The sequence below is a fragment of the Nannobrachium achirus genome (assembly GCF_963921795.1).
Source record: "Nannobrachium achirus genome assembly, chromosome: 6".
NCBI classification, from domain to species: Eukaryota; Metazoa; Chordata; class Actinopteri; order Myctophiformes; family Myctophidae; genus Nannobrachium; species Nannobrachium achirus.
Window position 1 is genome coordinate 32536678 of NC_137815.1, and position 16583 is coordinate 32553260.

General features: G+C 41.7%; 1 protein-coding gene across 1 annotated transcript in view; it reads right to left on the reverse strand.

Moving 5' to 3' along the window:
• The window catches only part of cacna2d2b (calcium channel, voltage-dependent, alpha 2/delta subunit 2b), a gene marked incomplete at both ends in the record, with an annotated part of 67970 nt that overhangs the window by 23490 nt on the left and 27897 nt on the right, over positions 1-16583 (reverse strand). The window contains 12 exons of the mRNA XM_080727678.1: positions 101-166; positions 775-864; positions 1657-1706; positions 4651-4729; positions 6650-6760; positions 7586-7747; positions 7902-8001; positions 10690-10740; positions 11493-11550; positions 11667-11798; positions 11893-12028; positions 12137-12181. Coding sequence (XP_080583804.1) covers positions 101-166; positions 775-864; positions 1657-1706; positions 4651-4729; positions 6650-6760; positions 7586-7747; positions 7902-8001; positions 10690-10740; positions 11493-11550; positions 11667-11798; positions 11893-12028; positions 12137-12181 — 1080 coding nt within the window. The remainder of the gene's footprint in view (positions 1-100; positions 167-774; positions 865-1656; positions 1707-4650; positions 4730-6649; positions 6761-7585; positions 7748-7901; positions 8002-10689; positions 10741-11492; positions 11551-11666; positions 11799-11892; positions 12029-12136; positions 12182-16583) is intronic.

Below are 16583 nucleotides of genomic sequence, written 5' to 3' on the forward strand. Positions count from 1 at the left end.
TACGATCTAAAATATGAACCCTTGTTGTAAAAAAACAAAGCTCGGCACCGAAGAACAAAGGATGCACGTTATTTTTTTCTCTAAATGCCTTGTACAGTACCTGTGAGTTTCCATCCATGGTGAGATTAAATACAGGCATAGTTCCAGTCACCACCATCCCAAGACCCTGAGAGCAAGAATACACCACCAGAACATGAGACTCACCTACACTACAGTATTGTATTTTCGCATTCAAGACTAATCAACGTTGGCCTGTTATCTCTCTTATGGTACCAACATCAATACAATACAAAATCTTATTCAACCACAACAAAATATATACGTTTTGGGTCTGAGAGGCTAATCTCATCAAATGGTGGTCCGTGGCTCAAATGCTGGATAAATACTGGACACTTGATATGAAAAGGGTTGAAAACCACTGAGGTACAGTGTATTAGAGTTCTCAACGGGCCCTAACTGGGCCGGCCCGAGGCCCTACTGGGCCCGACTAGTTAGCATACATTTTAGGCCCTACTCGTCGGTTCGGTTCGGGTCAGGTATGGTCGGGTTTGGAAACAATTTGAGAACTCTGTCACAGAGTAATAGTAATAAAATAATAAATAATAATAAACCTACCCGGCCTGAATAATTAGCATACATTTTAGGTGCTACCCTACCCTAAATGTCGGGTCGGGTTCGGGTATGGTCGGCTTCGGGCAGAATTCTACAGTGTATACATGTTGTAAACATACAACACAATGTCAGTCCACAACAGTTGGTGGTATATAATCTTACCAAGGCATCCTGATAGACATTTGTCCACTGAACCTGCTTGGCGATGCCTCCTGCCAGAACCATGGGGCGACCCAGCACATCCAGGTACTCCTGACAGACAGTACAAAGAATGGACAGAATGAGCTTCAGAACAAATTACTTAACCCATTAGAATTATTGAATGCTTTAACCAGTGAAAAATAGCAGATATACAAGCTCACAGCACGGCACCGAGTGCCGCGCTGCGAGCTTGTAGATCTGCTATTTTTGAAAAAGTCGTGAAAATGTGTGCAAATCTTTGAATATTATGTATTTTCAAAGCGAACGCTTGTAACTCAAATTTTGCTTCTGGGTGGTCCCTGGAACTAAATATTTTGAGATGGGGGTCCGTGGCCAAATAAATATAATTTTGGGGGTCCTTCACATGAAAAAGGTTTGAGAACCACTGACATTGTAGTCTCTCAAGAACAGACTAACTGAGCTCCAGTTAAGTGAAAAGGACCCTTTCTTTGACGATGGCTGGCCAGATTGCTGACATAGAAACATAGGTTTAAAAAAAAAAAAAAGGATTCAAAAGACACTTATAGAATCGGGTCAAAATTCCAATTTTCACAATTTTTCAAAAATAGCAGATCTACAAGCTCGCAGCGAGGCACTCGGTGCCGCGCTGTGAGCTTGTATATCTGCTATTTGTCAATAGTTAAAGCATAAAATAATAATACACTATAATGTGTACCCGTTCTGAATTAAAGGCTACATGGACTGATGGACACTACACATATATTGTGGAATGTACTGTATAGATGTTTGCCATGGAATCAGTGCCACGATCACTAAGGAACACTGACTGGAGAGAATGTGGATATAGGGATCAGCTGTATGTGAGTCCCTAGACAAACCCACCTGGGTGTTAATCCTTATAGCACAGATGGAACGGATCTCAAAATAGTAACCTGGCAGGAGAGGGAGAGAAGAGAGAGAGAGAGAGAGAGTGAGAGAGAGAGAGAGAGAGAGAGAGAGAGAGAGAGAGAGAGAGAGAGATTGTTATTACTGCAGTTGTAGGCTTCCTCCTCTTAAAGGACCTCAGTTATGCTCACTATAGGATGGTGCCTTGGTCCTACTCTTCCCTCCTTCCCGCTGAGAGGTGAAGCCCCAGGCAGTAGAACTGCTAACACCTATCACCCTTCCCGCCCGGCTTCCCTCCACCAAACACGTGCCAATTCGTAATTCGTAATTGTATATACCAGGGGTCTTCAACAGGGGGTCTAGGGGGTCTTTAGAGTTACTACAAGGGGCCCGCCAAATCCTTGTGTGATAGGATCATTCTTTTAAATTAAGCTGAGCTTGTAGATCGGCGATTTCCGACAAATAGGTTTGGCGTAGAGGTAAAAAAAGGCAGACCAAGTACATAGTGAAAGGTCAAGTTTACAAAATATCGACGATTTAAGTGGTTAAATGTCTGAAAATACACATTAACATGAATCCAACACAGACTGATGACAGTGACAAGTCTATGAATCTATCTATGAAATGGATAAAACATCAAACATTTATAAAATGTGTAATGGGGGTCCCTGCTTCATCTCTCTCTCAGCTAAGGGGTCCTTGGCCTGAAAACGTTGAAGACCCCTGGTATATACAGCGGATTCAAATCCCCAGACTCTGCGGTGGTGGTTAACCCCAGACTCTGCGGTGGTGGTTACACTGCACCATTTCTGTCTACTCGGTCTGTGTCTCAGACATGGGAGAAGACCTCAAGAGGTGGCTGTTCGAATAGCACTAGGTGTCACATGGACGGAACGAATCAGATAATGTGGTCCTCTACATCAGTGTTTCTCAACCACTGTGCCTGGGGACCTTTGGTGTGCCCCTGAGAAGGGTCAAGTGTGCCCCTTGAAACTGTTTGAAAGCCAGTATTATATTTATCATTTTAAAAAATATTTAAACTAGTGAAAACAGCCGATCTACAAGCACACAACGCCTCGCGGTGTGAGGCATTGTGTGCTTGTAGATCGGCTGTTTTCACTACTGTTGTGCGACAGTCTTGTATGATGAAGCAGGGCTTTACTTTGCGAAGAAACGTGCAAATTTGAAACTTGGAGATTCAAGGTTTCTTCCCGACAGTGACGATATTTACACCCCTGTATTATGTTGGTGTGCCCATGGATTCTTGGGACATGAAAAGTGTGCCCATGCAGGAAAAAGGTTGAGAAACACTACGGGGACCTACCACAGGTCACAATGTCAGACAGAGAAGGATGAGGCTGGCAGGGCACTGCGTCAGGCACCCAGAACTAGTGGCAAGCAAACTGTGGGAGCCAACCCAGGGCAAAAAGCGCACCAACTACGCTTAGCTATAACAATGCTCAAGACCTTGATGCTGAATAGCTCAGTCCTGAGTTGGCTCTCACATCGCATCAGTCTGTGTCTCAGAGGTGGGATGTGGATAGCTCCAAAACTAGATTTCAAACCTTTTTTTATTTTTTATTTTTTTTATAAATGTATAAAAAAAAGAAAACAGTATTTTAGAGTACCAATATTCCAGGAAAAGAAAGTCTGTGGTTTCCATTAGCTTGAAATACCCACCAATTAGCTTTTTCAAGCTTAACCACAGCCCGCCTCTGACAAGACATTAGTGAGGCCGATATACTGTATGTCAGTGGTGGAAAAAGTGCTCACATTTCTTACTTAAGTAAAAATATCAATACTGTAATGTAGAAATACTCTGTTACAAGTAAAAGCAGGGACTTTTTTGGTTCCATTTGTACACTGTCAGTGTACTGTTTGTCAGAGTTAATCGGAGACCTTGACATTTTAAGCTTTGAGAAACACTGTCATATTATAATTTAATGTAATAAAACATAATGTAATATTACTGGTAAGACGCCTCAGGGCGACATGCGACCGCCCTAAAGGGCGAGGTCGCGCCAATTCTTGACCATCTGCCCAGTGATATACATATTTCGGACAAGTTACCCATGTATGGAGATTCCTGCATGATAGTCAACAATGTGATGTCAGAACATGCCCATATATGGGCATTACGCAGGGGCGGCATAGCTCAGGGGTAGAGAACCCGTTATTAGAGCACGAAGGTTTCCTGAAGGGTTCCCAGTTCAAATCTGGGCTCCCTCTGAGTTAATGTTGAAGAGTCCTTGAGCAAGATTCTGAACCCCTAATTGCTCCCGGTGAGTAGGTTGGTTCCTTGCATGGTTTCCTCCGCCACCGGTGTATGAATGTGTGTGTGAATGGGTGAATGTAATGCACAATCTATGTAAAGCGCCTTGGATAAAAGCGCTATATAAATGCACCATTTACCAGATATGCCCTTGATATTGATGCCCTGGGATAGGGATATCCATATATGGGCATAAAACGGAAAAGGACGTAATTAAAGTGTGATCTGGGAATGCCCATATATGGGCATGTTCTGACATAACATTGTCGACTATGTATGGGCATAAAATATATGGGCATAAAAGGGACATCAAGCGAGAGCGTGATGTCAGAGCGGCAAACCCATTCTGTTAGGAGTGGTTCCCCTGAAAAGTGACATCAGAGTATGATGTCAGAGCGACAAACCCATAGAACCATACACAAACCCATAGAACCATACACAAACCCATAGAACCTGGCATAGACTGTAAAAATGTGTACTGACTGACTGACTGACTGACTGACACAGACGGAGACAAACTGCGACATTTCTCATGGTATACTGAGACCTTCGGTATACTGCGACCTTCAGTCGCAATTACATTATATGAAATGATCTTCAGAGTGAAATTCAGTGATGAGCCTGTTTAATAAAACAACACTATTTAAGGTGGGCCTTTGTAGACATTAGAGATAGATTTATTCTAAAATAATACAGAACAAAATGTGTTTCGGTTTTACCTTTATTGGTGCATGCTATCCACTGCAAAGGGGTGACGTCATAGTTGTGTTGACCCACAGAAAAGGTAAATACTCTGACCTAAGGATAAAATGTTCAAATAATCAATCATTACTTATATTTAAAAAAAAAATCCCAAACTTGGTCATAGAGTTCAACAGTAAGTGGGCAATTAGCGGCTGAGGGAATAGACAATGCAATAACCCGAAAATGGATTCCATTTGATCAATACTCTGAGGCAACCGTGTTGCGGTGGAGGGACAGCCAGCGCACGGAAATACTTTGTTTTGTTCCTAGTTCTGGGTCAATTTATTTATTTATTTATTAAGAAGCTGCATAATAAGCGGGATAGGAGAATCAGAGCAGCAGGAGCGGTTTTGCAGTCGCTAAATCGCACTGTTGTGAAGAAAAATGAGTTGAGCCGGAAGGCAAAGCTCTCTGTCAACCGAGCAATCTTCGTTCCTACTCTCACCTATGGTCATGAAGTGTGGGTCATGACCGAAAGTATAAGGTCGCGGGTGCAAGCGGCCGAAATGGGTTCCCTCAGACGGGTGGCTGGTATCTCCCTTAGAGATAGGGTGAGAAGTTCAGTCACCCGAGAGAGACTTGGAGTAGAACCGCTGCTCCTACACTTGGAAAGGATTCAGCTTAGGTGGTTCGGGCATCTAGTACGGATGCCCCCCGAGCGCCTTCCTAGGAAGGTCCTCGATGCACGTCCCTCTGGGAGGAGACCCCGTGGCAGACCAAAGACCAGATGGAAGGATTATATCTCCAAACTGGCTTGGGAACGCCTCGGTATACTCCCTGAGGGAGTGGAGGAAGTTGCTCGGGATAAGGAAATCTGGAAGTCTCAGTTGGAACTGTTACCCCCGCGACCCGATTCCAGATAAGTGGTTGAAGATGGATGGATGGATGGAATATACCCCACGCCGGTCTTTGTTGATAAATAACCCCCGTCCTTACATAGCGCACGCACACACACACAGTGATCAAACCACTGAGGTTATTCGTTAATTCGCACAAATAGCGTATCTGAAACGATGTAAACGCAGACTTCCTGTGGTTGTAGAAATGATTCAACGTTGGGTTAAATTATCGGATTGCAGTGGTTGGCACTAAGGTCTCAGAGGCACAAGTACAGGTCATGTTCTACTTGCCCAAAGGTCATGCCCACTTGCCCGAAAGGTAAAATTGTAAATACTGTTCAATTTAACTTCTTTCTGGAGGTTCTAAGATGAAAAATGTCAAACCAAAGGTTTTATGCCAAATGATAGCCTACCTACATACAGTAGCTATGAATATGACTACAGGTTCACACTTCATATTTAATATTTTAAGTGTAGCAACAGTGAAAATAGCACATTAAAGGTAAACTGTGCTCTTATTTTACATTCCACAGACCAGAAGACCGAGCGCTCTGGCCACGTTCAGGTGTTTTTAGACAGATATCTTGTGTTGTGTTTATAGACGGTTAATTCATCCCCTCTCAAATGAGCACTTGCCCGATCGGGCAACCTAAAAGCAAACACCACCTGCCAGAAAGTTTTATTTACCTGCCAGGGGCAGATGGGCAACCTTTAGTGTCAACACCTGGATTGTCACATATCGTCGTTGTCGGGTAGAAACCTTGTATCTCCAAGTTTCAAATTTGAGGCTGTGACACAAAAGTAGTGAAAACAGCAGATCTACAAGCACACAATGCCTCGCGGTGCGAGGCGTTGTGTGCTTGTAGATCGGCTGTTTTCACTAGTTTAAATCGTTTTTAAAATGATAAATGCAAACGGTTTTGGACATTCAAGGTTTTCACCCGACAACGACGATAACCTTTCCTAAATTTGAACTGTTTCCAGTTTGAAGCGCCCTAGGTAGTGCAGCACAAAAAAAAGAAAACGCCAGATGTTGGGAGTGCTGAAGCGTGATGGTCAGCTAGCGCTGGGAAGAGGAGTGCAGCAGTGCATCTTTACTATAGAAACACATGGAAGACTGTGAGAGGAAACCTACCGTCTTGTTGGGCCAGTTGTATTGCACGAATATGTCCTGCGCTCTGTCTTCCCCTCCATCGGTAAACAGCATGATTATTTTATTGCAGTTGGCACGTGGGACATTTGTTTTCTAAAAACAAACAAATAAACCTTATGGTACAGAAACAAGATTCAACATTGTATAACTGAAGAGGGCTTGTTACCAGCGGTGGAAAAAGTATACACACGTACTTTTATTTTAAAAGTATCAATACTACTAATGTAGAAGTACTCTGCTACAAGTAAAAGTCCGGAATTCAACATTTCTTGAGCAAAAGTACAAAAGTATTGGTATCAAAATGTACTCAACCCATTCAGGCCGGGTACACATTTTAGTGTATGGGAGGGGCTTACAGTACATGTACAGTATGTTGCAACATATTTGTTTTTGTAGGCTAAATTCTGATTTAGGCCTAACTATAGGTTAGGCCTAAATTAAAGTACAAAAGTAGAAAGTACTCATTCATTTTCAAATGTATAACATCTTTTGAAAATAGCAGATCTACAAGCTCACAATGTGTCGAATCACGACGCATCGGCTATTTTCAAATGGCCGAAATCTATATAGCGCTGAAGTGGTTAATGTTTGTTTCGTAATAATAACCAAAATCTACAATGTAAATAGTAACTGATGTTTTCAAATAATTGTAGTGGAGTAAATGTACAATATTTGCCTCTGAGGTGTAGTGGAGTAGAAGTAAAAGTAGACCTACTGGAAAGTGGCAATACTCCACCTCAAAATTATACTAAGTACAATACTTGAGTAAATGTACTTAGTTATTTTACACCACTGCTTGTTACTGTATGTAATGGCAATTGAGTGTGGTTAATTGGTCAGTAAATCAGTGTGTGAAGAGCAGCCCTTGCTATTGACGTAATTGACGGTGGGTGTAGAATAGATCAATGTGTCCTTTACGTTTAACAGCTGGTGGAAGGCAAAGTGGAAGCCAGACTTATAGTCGGTGGTGCCTTTAGCCTGCATCTGCTGCACCGCGTCTTTGAAGATCTTCTTGTTGCGAACGTTGGCCTGGACCAGGTGCCTGAAGCAAGGAACAACAGCCTCTGCCTTCTCATTAAACTGAAACAGAAGAGGAGACAAAGATGGGCCGCAGTTATAAAATAAAAAAGTAACACAAGCAAACAAGAACAACAACCCAAACGAACAAAGACAAGAATGAATGACATGAAAGGTATAGCGATAAGAGTAGGTAATAAATGGAGTAGATACTGACCCTAGCCACATTGACATAGTCATCATCAGACAATGTATCCAACATCTCCATCACTGATGCCTTGATCAGCTTCAGAGTGAGCCCACTAACGCTGCCACTCCTGAGGGGCATCACATTTCAGCGTCAGCAGCATCGACACACTCAGATGAGTCATGCACACACAAAGTCAATGAGATATTACATACATCAGCAAACAGAAGTACGGTATGAAACCCCCAGTAAGCAGCAACATCTGATGCTGAGCGTTTTTGGTCCACTTGTTATCCAATATAATGTGGGGGGGGGGGGGGGGGGTAGGTAGTCAACTTTTGTCAACACATTTGTCTGCGTGACTCACACAAAATACATTTTGTGTGAGTAATTACTGTACGGTAGGTATATGTTGTTTGGGCGTGTGTGTGTCATTTTAAGTCTGCCGAAGGCATTCAAAATATGTGTGTGCTAAATAAAAACTGGACCAGAAGTAAGTCCTTGACAACGGGTTTCTGTTTATTCAATTTAACATGACCTCATAGTCAGGGAAAGTTAGCTGTCAAACTGTCAAATCTGGGAATAAATTCCTTACCAAACAATTTCTTCACCAATGTGTTCGTAAAGGTGTCTAGTAACATATCTAACAAAGATTGAAATTCAACATCCCTAGCAAAATGTTTGACAGCTAGGGTAATTCTGGGTCTCATTCACTTACTATACACTGTACTATAAGGGAAAAAATCACTCCCAAAAATATGCTTTAAGTGGGGTGTGAGGGGTCTAACTAGGTGTTTTTAATTATTCTGAATCTATTGCAAGCATTTGTTTGGTACGAAAAACATTCTTTGGGCTAAAAACAGACCCAAAAGAACTATGGTTTAGTGATGAGTCATCACTTTTCACAAGGTGTATGGGGTCCATTTTTGGCCCAAAGAATGTTTTTCGTGCAAAACAAATGCTTGCAATGGATTCAGAATAATTAAAAACACCTAGTTAGACCCCTCACACCCCACTTAAAGCAGATTTTTGGGAGTCATTTTTTCCCTTATAGTACAGAGTATAGTAAGTGAATGAGACCCAGAATTACCCTAGCTGTCAAACATTTTGCTAGGGATGTTGAATTTCAATCTTTGTTAGATATGTTACTAGACACCTTTACGAACACATTGGTGAAGAAATTGTTTGGTAAGGAATTTATTAAAATTCCCTGAGGAAGGGGGTGGGGGCCCTTTTGAAACTGATGAAGGAGTTCTATCCGTCTGTCATTCAATGTTATATGAGATACATAAAGGTTTCCTGTGTAAATAAGCCGAAAAGATTACTAGGATCCTTTTAGTTGACCTTGTACCAGTGAACTGTACTGTCATGAAACTGTACTTTTTCATATGCAAACTTCTAATAAAGTCTTCAATCAATCAATCAATCTCTCTGGAAGAAGTTGCACATGAACTCTGCAGCAGCACTGAGGCACTCCAACAAGACCACTCTGACAAGCTAAATGCTGGGTGCAGTAAATGTATTTGTCTGCATATAGCCCGATGAGCCCATAATATTAACAGCTACATGTTTATTTTATTTGTAGGCTATTTATTTATTTTCACACAAAAAAAGAAAAAAGTAAAAACTGTCAAAAAAATGTAACGGTATACTCAATCCAATGTCCCGTTTTTTTGCGGTGATCAGAAAGTGAAGGCACGTTTTTTACAGTGTAGGCAAGCAGAAGCACTGTCTTCTATCAACGGATTTACACTTTTCTTTCTTGCAGAAGTTGCACATTTATAGGGGAGCATTTAACAACACAGAGAACTTTGAACATGCAGCTCGTTTTGTGTGATAACGGCCCTGATCACGGCAGTCAGAACATGGTAGGAGGCGGCTTGAAAATACTTTTTTGGGCACTCTCTAGCATCAACATGTCTGTCCATGCAGTGATCTTGAGTAACTGTTAACAACTGAATATAGGAAAGCTGACGTCTCATTATCAAAACTAGCACATTGTCGTGAAATATACAGCCAGACTTTAGAACTTGCCTCTGCCTAGACAACATGACGGCTGTTGGCTAACAAAACAAGGCAGCGTGTCCCGTTTGTGATGTCATCGCGCATGCAGCTCCCAGACCCAACTTTGATCCGCGATGATAAGAGTCTCGCGAATCACGCAGCACGTTAACGCTGATATCGGCCCACCTATAATATTTATGCATGCTTTAATTCACAACAGCCTAAAGTTTCACTTTCGGTTTAGACACACAAGTGTGTGTGTGTGTGTGTGTGTGTGTGTGTGTGTGTGTGTGTGTGTGTGTGTGTGTGTGTGTGTGTGTGTGCGTGCGCGCGCGTGTGCGCTCTCTCTCTCTCTCTCTCTCTCTCTCTCTCTCTCTCTCTTGGAAGCGCTTTCACTGCTTCAAAAATGATTTAAACTAGTGAAAACACAACGCCTCGCACCAGTGATAACACAACGCCTCGCACCAGTAAAAACACAACGCCTCGCACCAGTGAAAACACAACGCCTCGAGGCGTTGTGTGCTTGTAGATCTGCTGTTTTCACTACTTTTGTGCAACGGCCTTGTATGATGAAGCAGGGCTTTACTTTGCAAAAGAACGTACACATTTGAAACTTGGAGATACGAGGTCTCTGCCCGACAATGATGATATTATTGTTTTATAAACAAAAATAGACAGAAATAGCGGTTTAGCTGGACTTCATATACTTCCCTTTGCTGATGTACAAATAATTGTATATATACATTCAGTATATACACAAGTCACTACTCCCAAACCAGTTCTTAGCCAATATGTATGAACACGTCTCACTTACACATCCACAAGAATAACCATGTCTTTGGGGGATGAAGCACCCTGGATATACCTGGAACACAGAAAATGGACCGTTCAACATTTACATCCTACATCAGTGGTGGGGACCCCCAGGGGTCCTTGAGGGGGTTCCAGGGAGTCCCCAGCTAAATGACTGATATTTAAATTAAAAACCCTAACCAGCCTGTAACTCTGAGAGCGTACAAATGGAGCCAAGTCTGTTTGCTGCCAAACTGGGGGTCGTTGAAATTAAAAGGTTTGTAAGCCACTGTCCTACATGAACAATAATTACACAGCTTCTGAAAAAATGTATCTAGAACAGGGTTCCCCAATTAGTTTTCCCCAAGGGCCGAATTATGTCTAGGGTACCAAACCGAAGGCCACAACATTGCAGGGGGCGACGGTGGTGTTCCCACTACTCCAGCGACAGTTTTCGTCGTTGTCAGGTGAAAATGTCCAAAACCGTTTGTTTTGAAATAATCATTTTAAAAATGATTTAAACTAGTGAAAACAGCCGATCTACAAGCATGCAACACCTCGCGGTGCGAGGCGTTGTGTGCTTGTAGATCTGCTGTTTTCACTACTTTTGTGCGACGGCCTTGTATGATTTGCGAAAGAACGTACAAATTTGGAGATACGAGATTTCCACCCGACAACGACGATATACTAGTGTTGTTGCAGCTCTTATACCACCATTATTACTGGGGTTGGTGTGGGCCAGACAGTAGCCCCCCGCGGGCCGCAAATGGCCCGCGGGCCGCCTATTGGGGAACCCTGATCTAGAATAAGCATTAGATACTGTACCAGGGCCTTCTCCTAACATCATAGAGGTCGATTTTATCAGGGGCTCTCCAAGGTGTGGCTGTGGAAACGGAAACAGAGGTTTCTTTCAGGTATGTTTATTCAGCTATCAATTCAGTGTGCTCCAAATCAAGTAGACATTACTAAAGATCATATCTAGGTTTTAGTGCTCTATACCTGGGTAGTAGCGGGTAACGCCTGTAGCACTCCCAAAGGCTTGCCATAGAAGAGAAGGGTCGTCCCGGCTGTTCTCCATGAACACCTTCTCGAGCGCCTGAGTCCAGTTCAACTCATTCAGAATGATTGGAGCTGATGGGAGGAATGGTATTGTAAGTTTAATGAGTTTGTTTGTTTTATTTAGCATTTGAATTTGCCCCCACCACCCAACACCTAAGCATCTTACCTCCTTTATAAATGTCCGTGGGGATCTGAACTGCTGTGTGAGAGTAGTTGACATTGTTTTTGAAGTTGGAGTCGTACACAAACTCCAGCTTCATATGGGAAGGATTTTCCATGTCTCCGTCTCCGTCCATGGAATACTGTGTTAGATGTAAAGACATCCCAATTGTTTGTTTAGTCACAGCATTATTTACCACAATGAATATGTCAATCACAGGGAGAAGAATACATATGTGTGCACTACTCACATAATCCAGCTCTGCTTTTGAATCATAATATGCCATATCCAACTCCTGGGGGGATAAATAAATACATGTATTAGATATATCAACAGAGCAATGTTTGAAAGGCTGACCGTATGATTTACATGTCTATGAACGATTCTGAACCTTCACAAAGTCTATTATATGTGTGTGAATCTTTTTGTTATGGAGGTTACAATCACTTTCATCATTTCTGGCATTGACTGGCATCATGGAATCAGTCAATAAGGTCCCCAAATGGCTTAAACACTAGCAATAGATCTACGCACTCACAGATGTGACATGTTGTGAGCTTGTAGACGGGCAATTATCACCACATGACACCGTCGTGTGACTAGGGATGGGTATCGTCTGCGATACTTTTAATGGTATCGATTGCATGACGTCGATACTATCGGGTATCGGTTCACGTAAAAACGAACGATACCTCGTTTCGATACTCTGGAACGCACCCCTGGCCGGTCGCATCTGTAACAGTTGGGCTACTGAGAGTTTAATGACTGCTTTAGTAGGCTACACTCGTTACTGTGGAAAATAGCCGACAATAGCCTATAAGGTTTATTATTATGATGATTATCCAACGTCTATACTCTCCGCTCCGCCACACTGTGTGAACATCATCATCACCTCTGCGGTAGAGCAGTTAAACGTAAATAAAAAGTATCGAAAATGGTATCGAAAAGGGTATCGTATCGATTCCCAGGTATCGAAAAAGGTATCGTATCGATTCAAAGGTGAACGATACCCATCCCTACGTGTGACATAGGGCTTAAGTTGTTAAAGGAGTAGTTCACCCAAATAATGACTTATTTTCTATCAATTACACAACCCATGACGCCTTGAATTCATGGAGTCTTTTTAGTTTTTGTCTCATTCCTGAGCCAATCATTTTATGACCGGTGTAAAGATGCTAATGTCTCCGCCAGGAGACTCCGCAAGTCTCCAACAGGAGACTCCGGCAAGTCTCCAACAGGAGACTCCACAGGTCATCAAAGTATTGGCTATACCAAATATAGCCTATAAATTATAGGAATGCCAATAAAAATAAAAACATCTCCATGAAGTCAAGGCTTCATGGGGTGAATAATTGATAGAAAATAAGTCATTTTTGCAGTTGAACTACTCCTTTAAAACCCTTTTCAGCAAACACCGCTATGGGTGGAACTCAGATGACTTTGACTATGTGATGCCTTTTCAGACTGCAAACAAAAGGTGTTTATATAGGTCATTAAGGCCCGAAGCATACGTACTCCACTTTAGAGCCGAATTTATTTCGGTTCGGTTCGGGGAGTCACAAAATCTCGCAGATTGGACTCACTTAAAAAAGGTGACACTGCTTACACAGCTTCAGTCTGCTCACCCTCACCACAGACGCTGCCACTGCACTATGCACAACAGACGATTGAAAGTGAAACCACCAGTGGAGGAAAATGTGTGTTCAAATAATGTGTGCGTGTGTGCGTGCATCACTCCAGGCCTGAATTACGGTCCTCAAGCCCCGATTGCTTCTGCAATGTCTAAGGAGAAAAGTAATTGTACTCTTATTTATGCAGGATGTAACAATAAACAAAACCTTGAATTTGTATGCATCGATGCATCTTCTGTTTACGTTTAATTTAATTTGCATGTGTCTATGTTGTCAATTACGCACCTATGACAGTTTCAGCCTAATAATACTAACTACTTTTCATGGTACCCAAAGTCACTGTACAAAACAAATCAAAATAATCTTGGGGTTTTTGAGGGAGGCTTTGAACACGGCAAGGGTGGGGGCGGCTTTGATGTGAGTTTGGGAGTGAGTTCCAGAGAGTGAGGGCTAACTGAGAAAGCCCTGTCACTACGCTTGTTTGGGAAATCCCAAAAGGTTTGTCATCACCAAATCTGAGGGAGCGGGTGGTGGAAGTTCTTTTCTTTTTTCTTTTTTTTTTTTCTTTTTTTACTTTACTGGAGTATTTCCAAGTTTCAATACTTTTACTTCTACTCAACAACATTGCAGATCGAGGCAAATACTGTACTTTTACCCTATTACAATTATTTTACTTAGTTACTTTGCAGATTTTGATTATTAACACAAAACATGCATTAACCACTTCAGTCCCATAGTCAATTTCAGCCATTTGAAAATAGCAGATCTACAAGCTCAGAATCAAGCTATCAACCCATGTGTTGCATTGCCACACATTGTGAGCTTGTAGATCTGCTATTTACTAAAGATTTTTTTTTTACTTGTGAAATGGAACATTCTGCATAATGAGTACTTTGATACTTAAAGTACATTTTGATACTAATACTTTTGTACTTTTAACAGATATTTCCACATTGCAGTATTGATACCTTTACCCTTTGTACCACTGCAAACAGGAAAAATGTAGAACAGGCTAATGACCAGTGAAAGTTAAAAGCTGTGACGTGAGTGTCTAGTCAAAGGCAAGGTGTGCATGGGTTTTATAAAGTTTATTGCGTCAACGTTTCGATCAAAGGATCTTCATCAGGACAAAAGTCACTTTTGTCCTGATGAAGATCCTTTGATCGAAACGTTGACGCAATAAACTTTATGGAGCGTAACCAGTGTGCAGACTCTACTTTTCCTTCATGATTCTGCTTGTCTAGCACCTGGGCCACGGATGTGCGTGCACTATTCTTTTCATTCGTGCATGGGTTTTACCCTGCATGTCACACAAAGAAGAAAGATCTCAAGCGTCACCTGAAGGAAAACAATGACTGAATTTGATGATATCTACATGATCAACGGCCTCCTACGCCTCACATATTTTATAAGTCCATCACAGTTTAGAAGGTACAGACTGTACTTTTCAACAACACTGCTGAACATAAAGCTGACCAGGCCCTGACACCATGACAACGGAACATCTTTTCACCATTCTGCTTGGGATTTTTACCCTCTGACCCACATTTCTTTGACTGCTTTTTTTCTATAAACACCATCTCTTTACCAGAAATATAGCCGATCTATAAGCTTACAACGCAACACAGATACAACGCAGATCATATTTTGGGCGCCCGTCCTCTCATCTTTCTTTGCGTGAATCTCCTTTCCTCCTGCCTACGTCTTCCAAGTAGCCTGACTATGATCTACAAGCTCATTAATGAGCCGTTATGGCGCCATTTGCATCCTATATAGTAATCATCTCAAAATATCTCTTAAGTATCAACTGGTATTTTTTTTTCGTATTTGTCGCATTCCTAAGACGAGGAATGCAACAAATCCAAAAGAAGTTATTTAACACTTCTGATCACAAGGATGCAAATCACGCTCTAATGCCCCATTAATTGATTGACTCCTATAGTGGATATAGGCCAAGGTGTGACACACACACACACACACACACGCACGCACACGCGCACACACACACACACACACACACACACACACACACACACACACACACACACACACACACACACACACACACAAAGTTAAAAGCTGCGATGTGACTGTCAGGTCAAAGGCCAGGTGTGCATGGGTTTTACCCAAGACTGGAAAAAAGAGAAATAAATCTCAAGCGTCACCTGAAGGAAAACAATGACTGAATTAGATGATTATCTACATGATCACCGCCCTTCTACGTCCCACATATTTATATATAAGTCCATCACAGTTTAGAAGGTACAGACATCAACCGCTGCACGTACCCTTCAACAACACTGCTGAACATAAAGCTGACCAGGCCCTGACACCATGGCAATGGAACATCTTTTCACCATTCTGCTTGGGATTTTTACCCTCTCAGCTGGCCTTCCAGCTAAACCTATTGACAGCGACTTCACACCTGAGTTAATAGGGACACCCATATGTGTAAGTTATTATGTATTTATGTATTTATTAGGGCTGGGATGCGATTAAAAGTTTTAATCTAATTAATTACAGGCTCTGTGATTAATTAATCGCAATTAATCACATTTTAATCGCACATCGATATTTGACCTGAGAAGCATTTTTTTCAAGTAAAACACATTTTGTTGTACGAGTGAATCAACAAGTGAGTTTTTTAAATCTAAATTTCGCATCCACTGGGCCAAGCAAAGCGCTCTGATCAGCTACTTCTCCCTTTGCGTTTGTTGTCTCTTCTTGGTTGGTGCATCGATATGATCAGTATGCCCAAAACTGAAGGTTCTGTGGTGTAAAAACTAAGTGCGATTAAAATGTGTTAATTTTTTTAATCGCGTTAATTTTCTGTAATGAATTAATCGCAATTAATCAGTTAAAGTCTCAGCCTTAGTATTTATGTATTTATGCATTTATGCATTTATTTATTTATTTAAACTAAAAAGCTTTCTTTTTTTGTAACTAATAATCTGCTTTCTTCCACACAAACAGAATTCATCAGTATTCCACACTCCCAGTACCTTGAAACCCGACATGTCGGTAAGAGTTATTATCTGCAATTAGGTTGATTTTAATATAACAGAA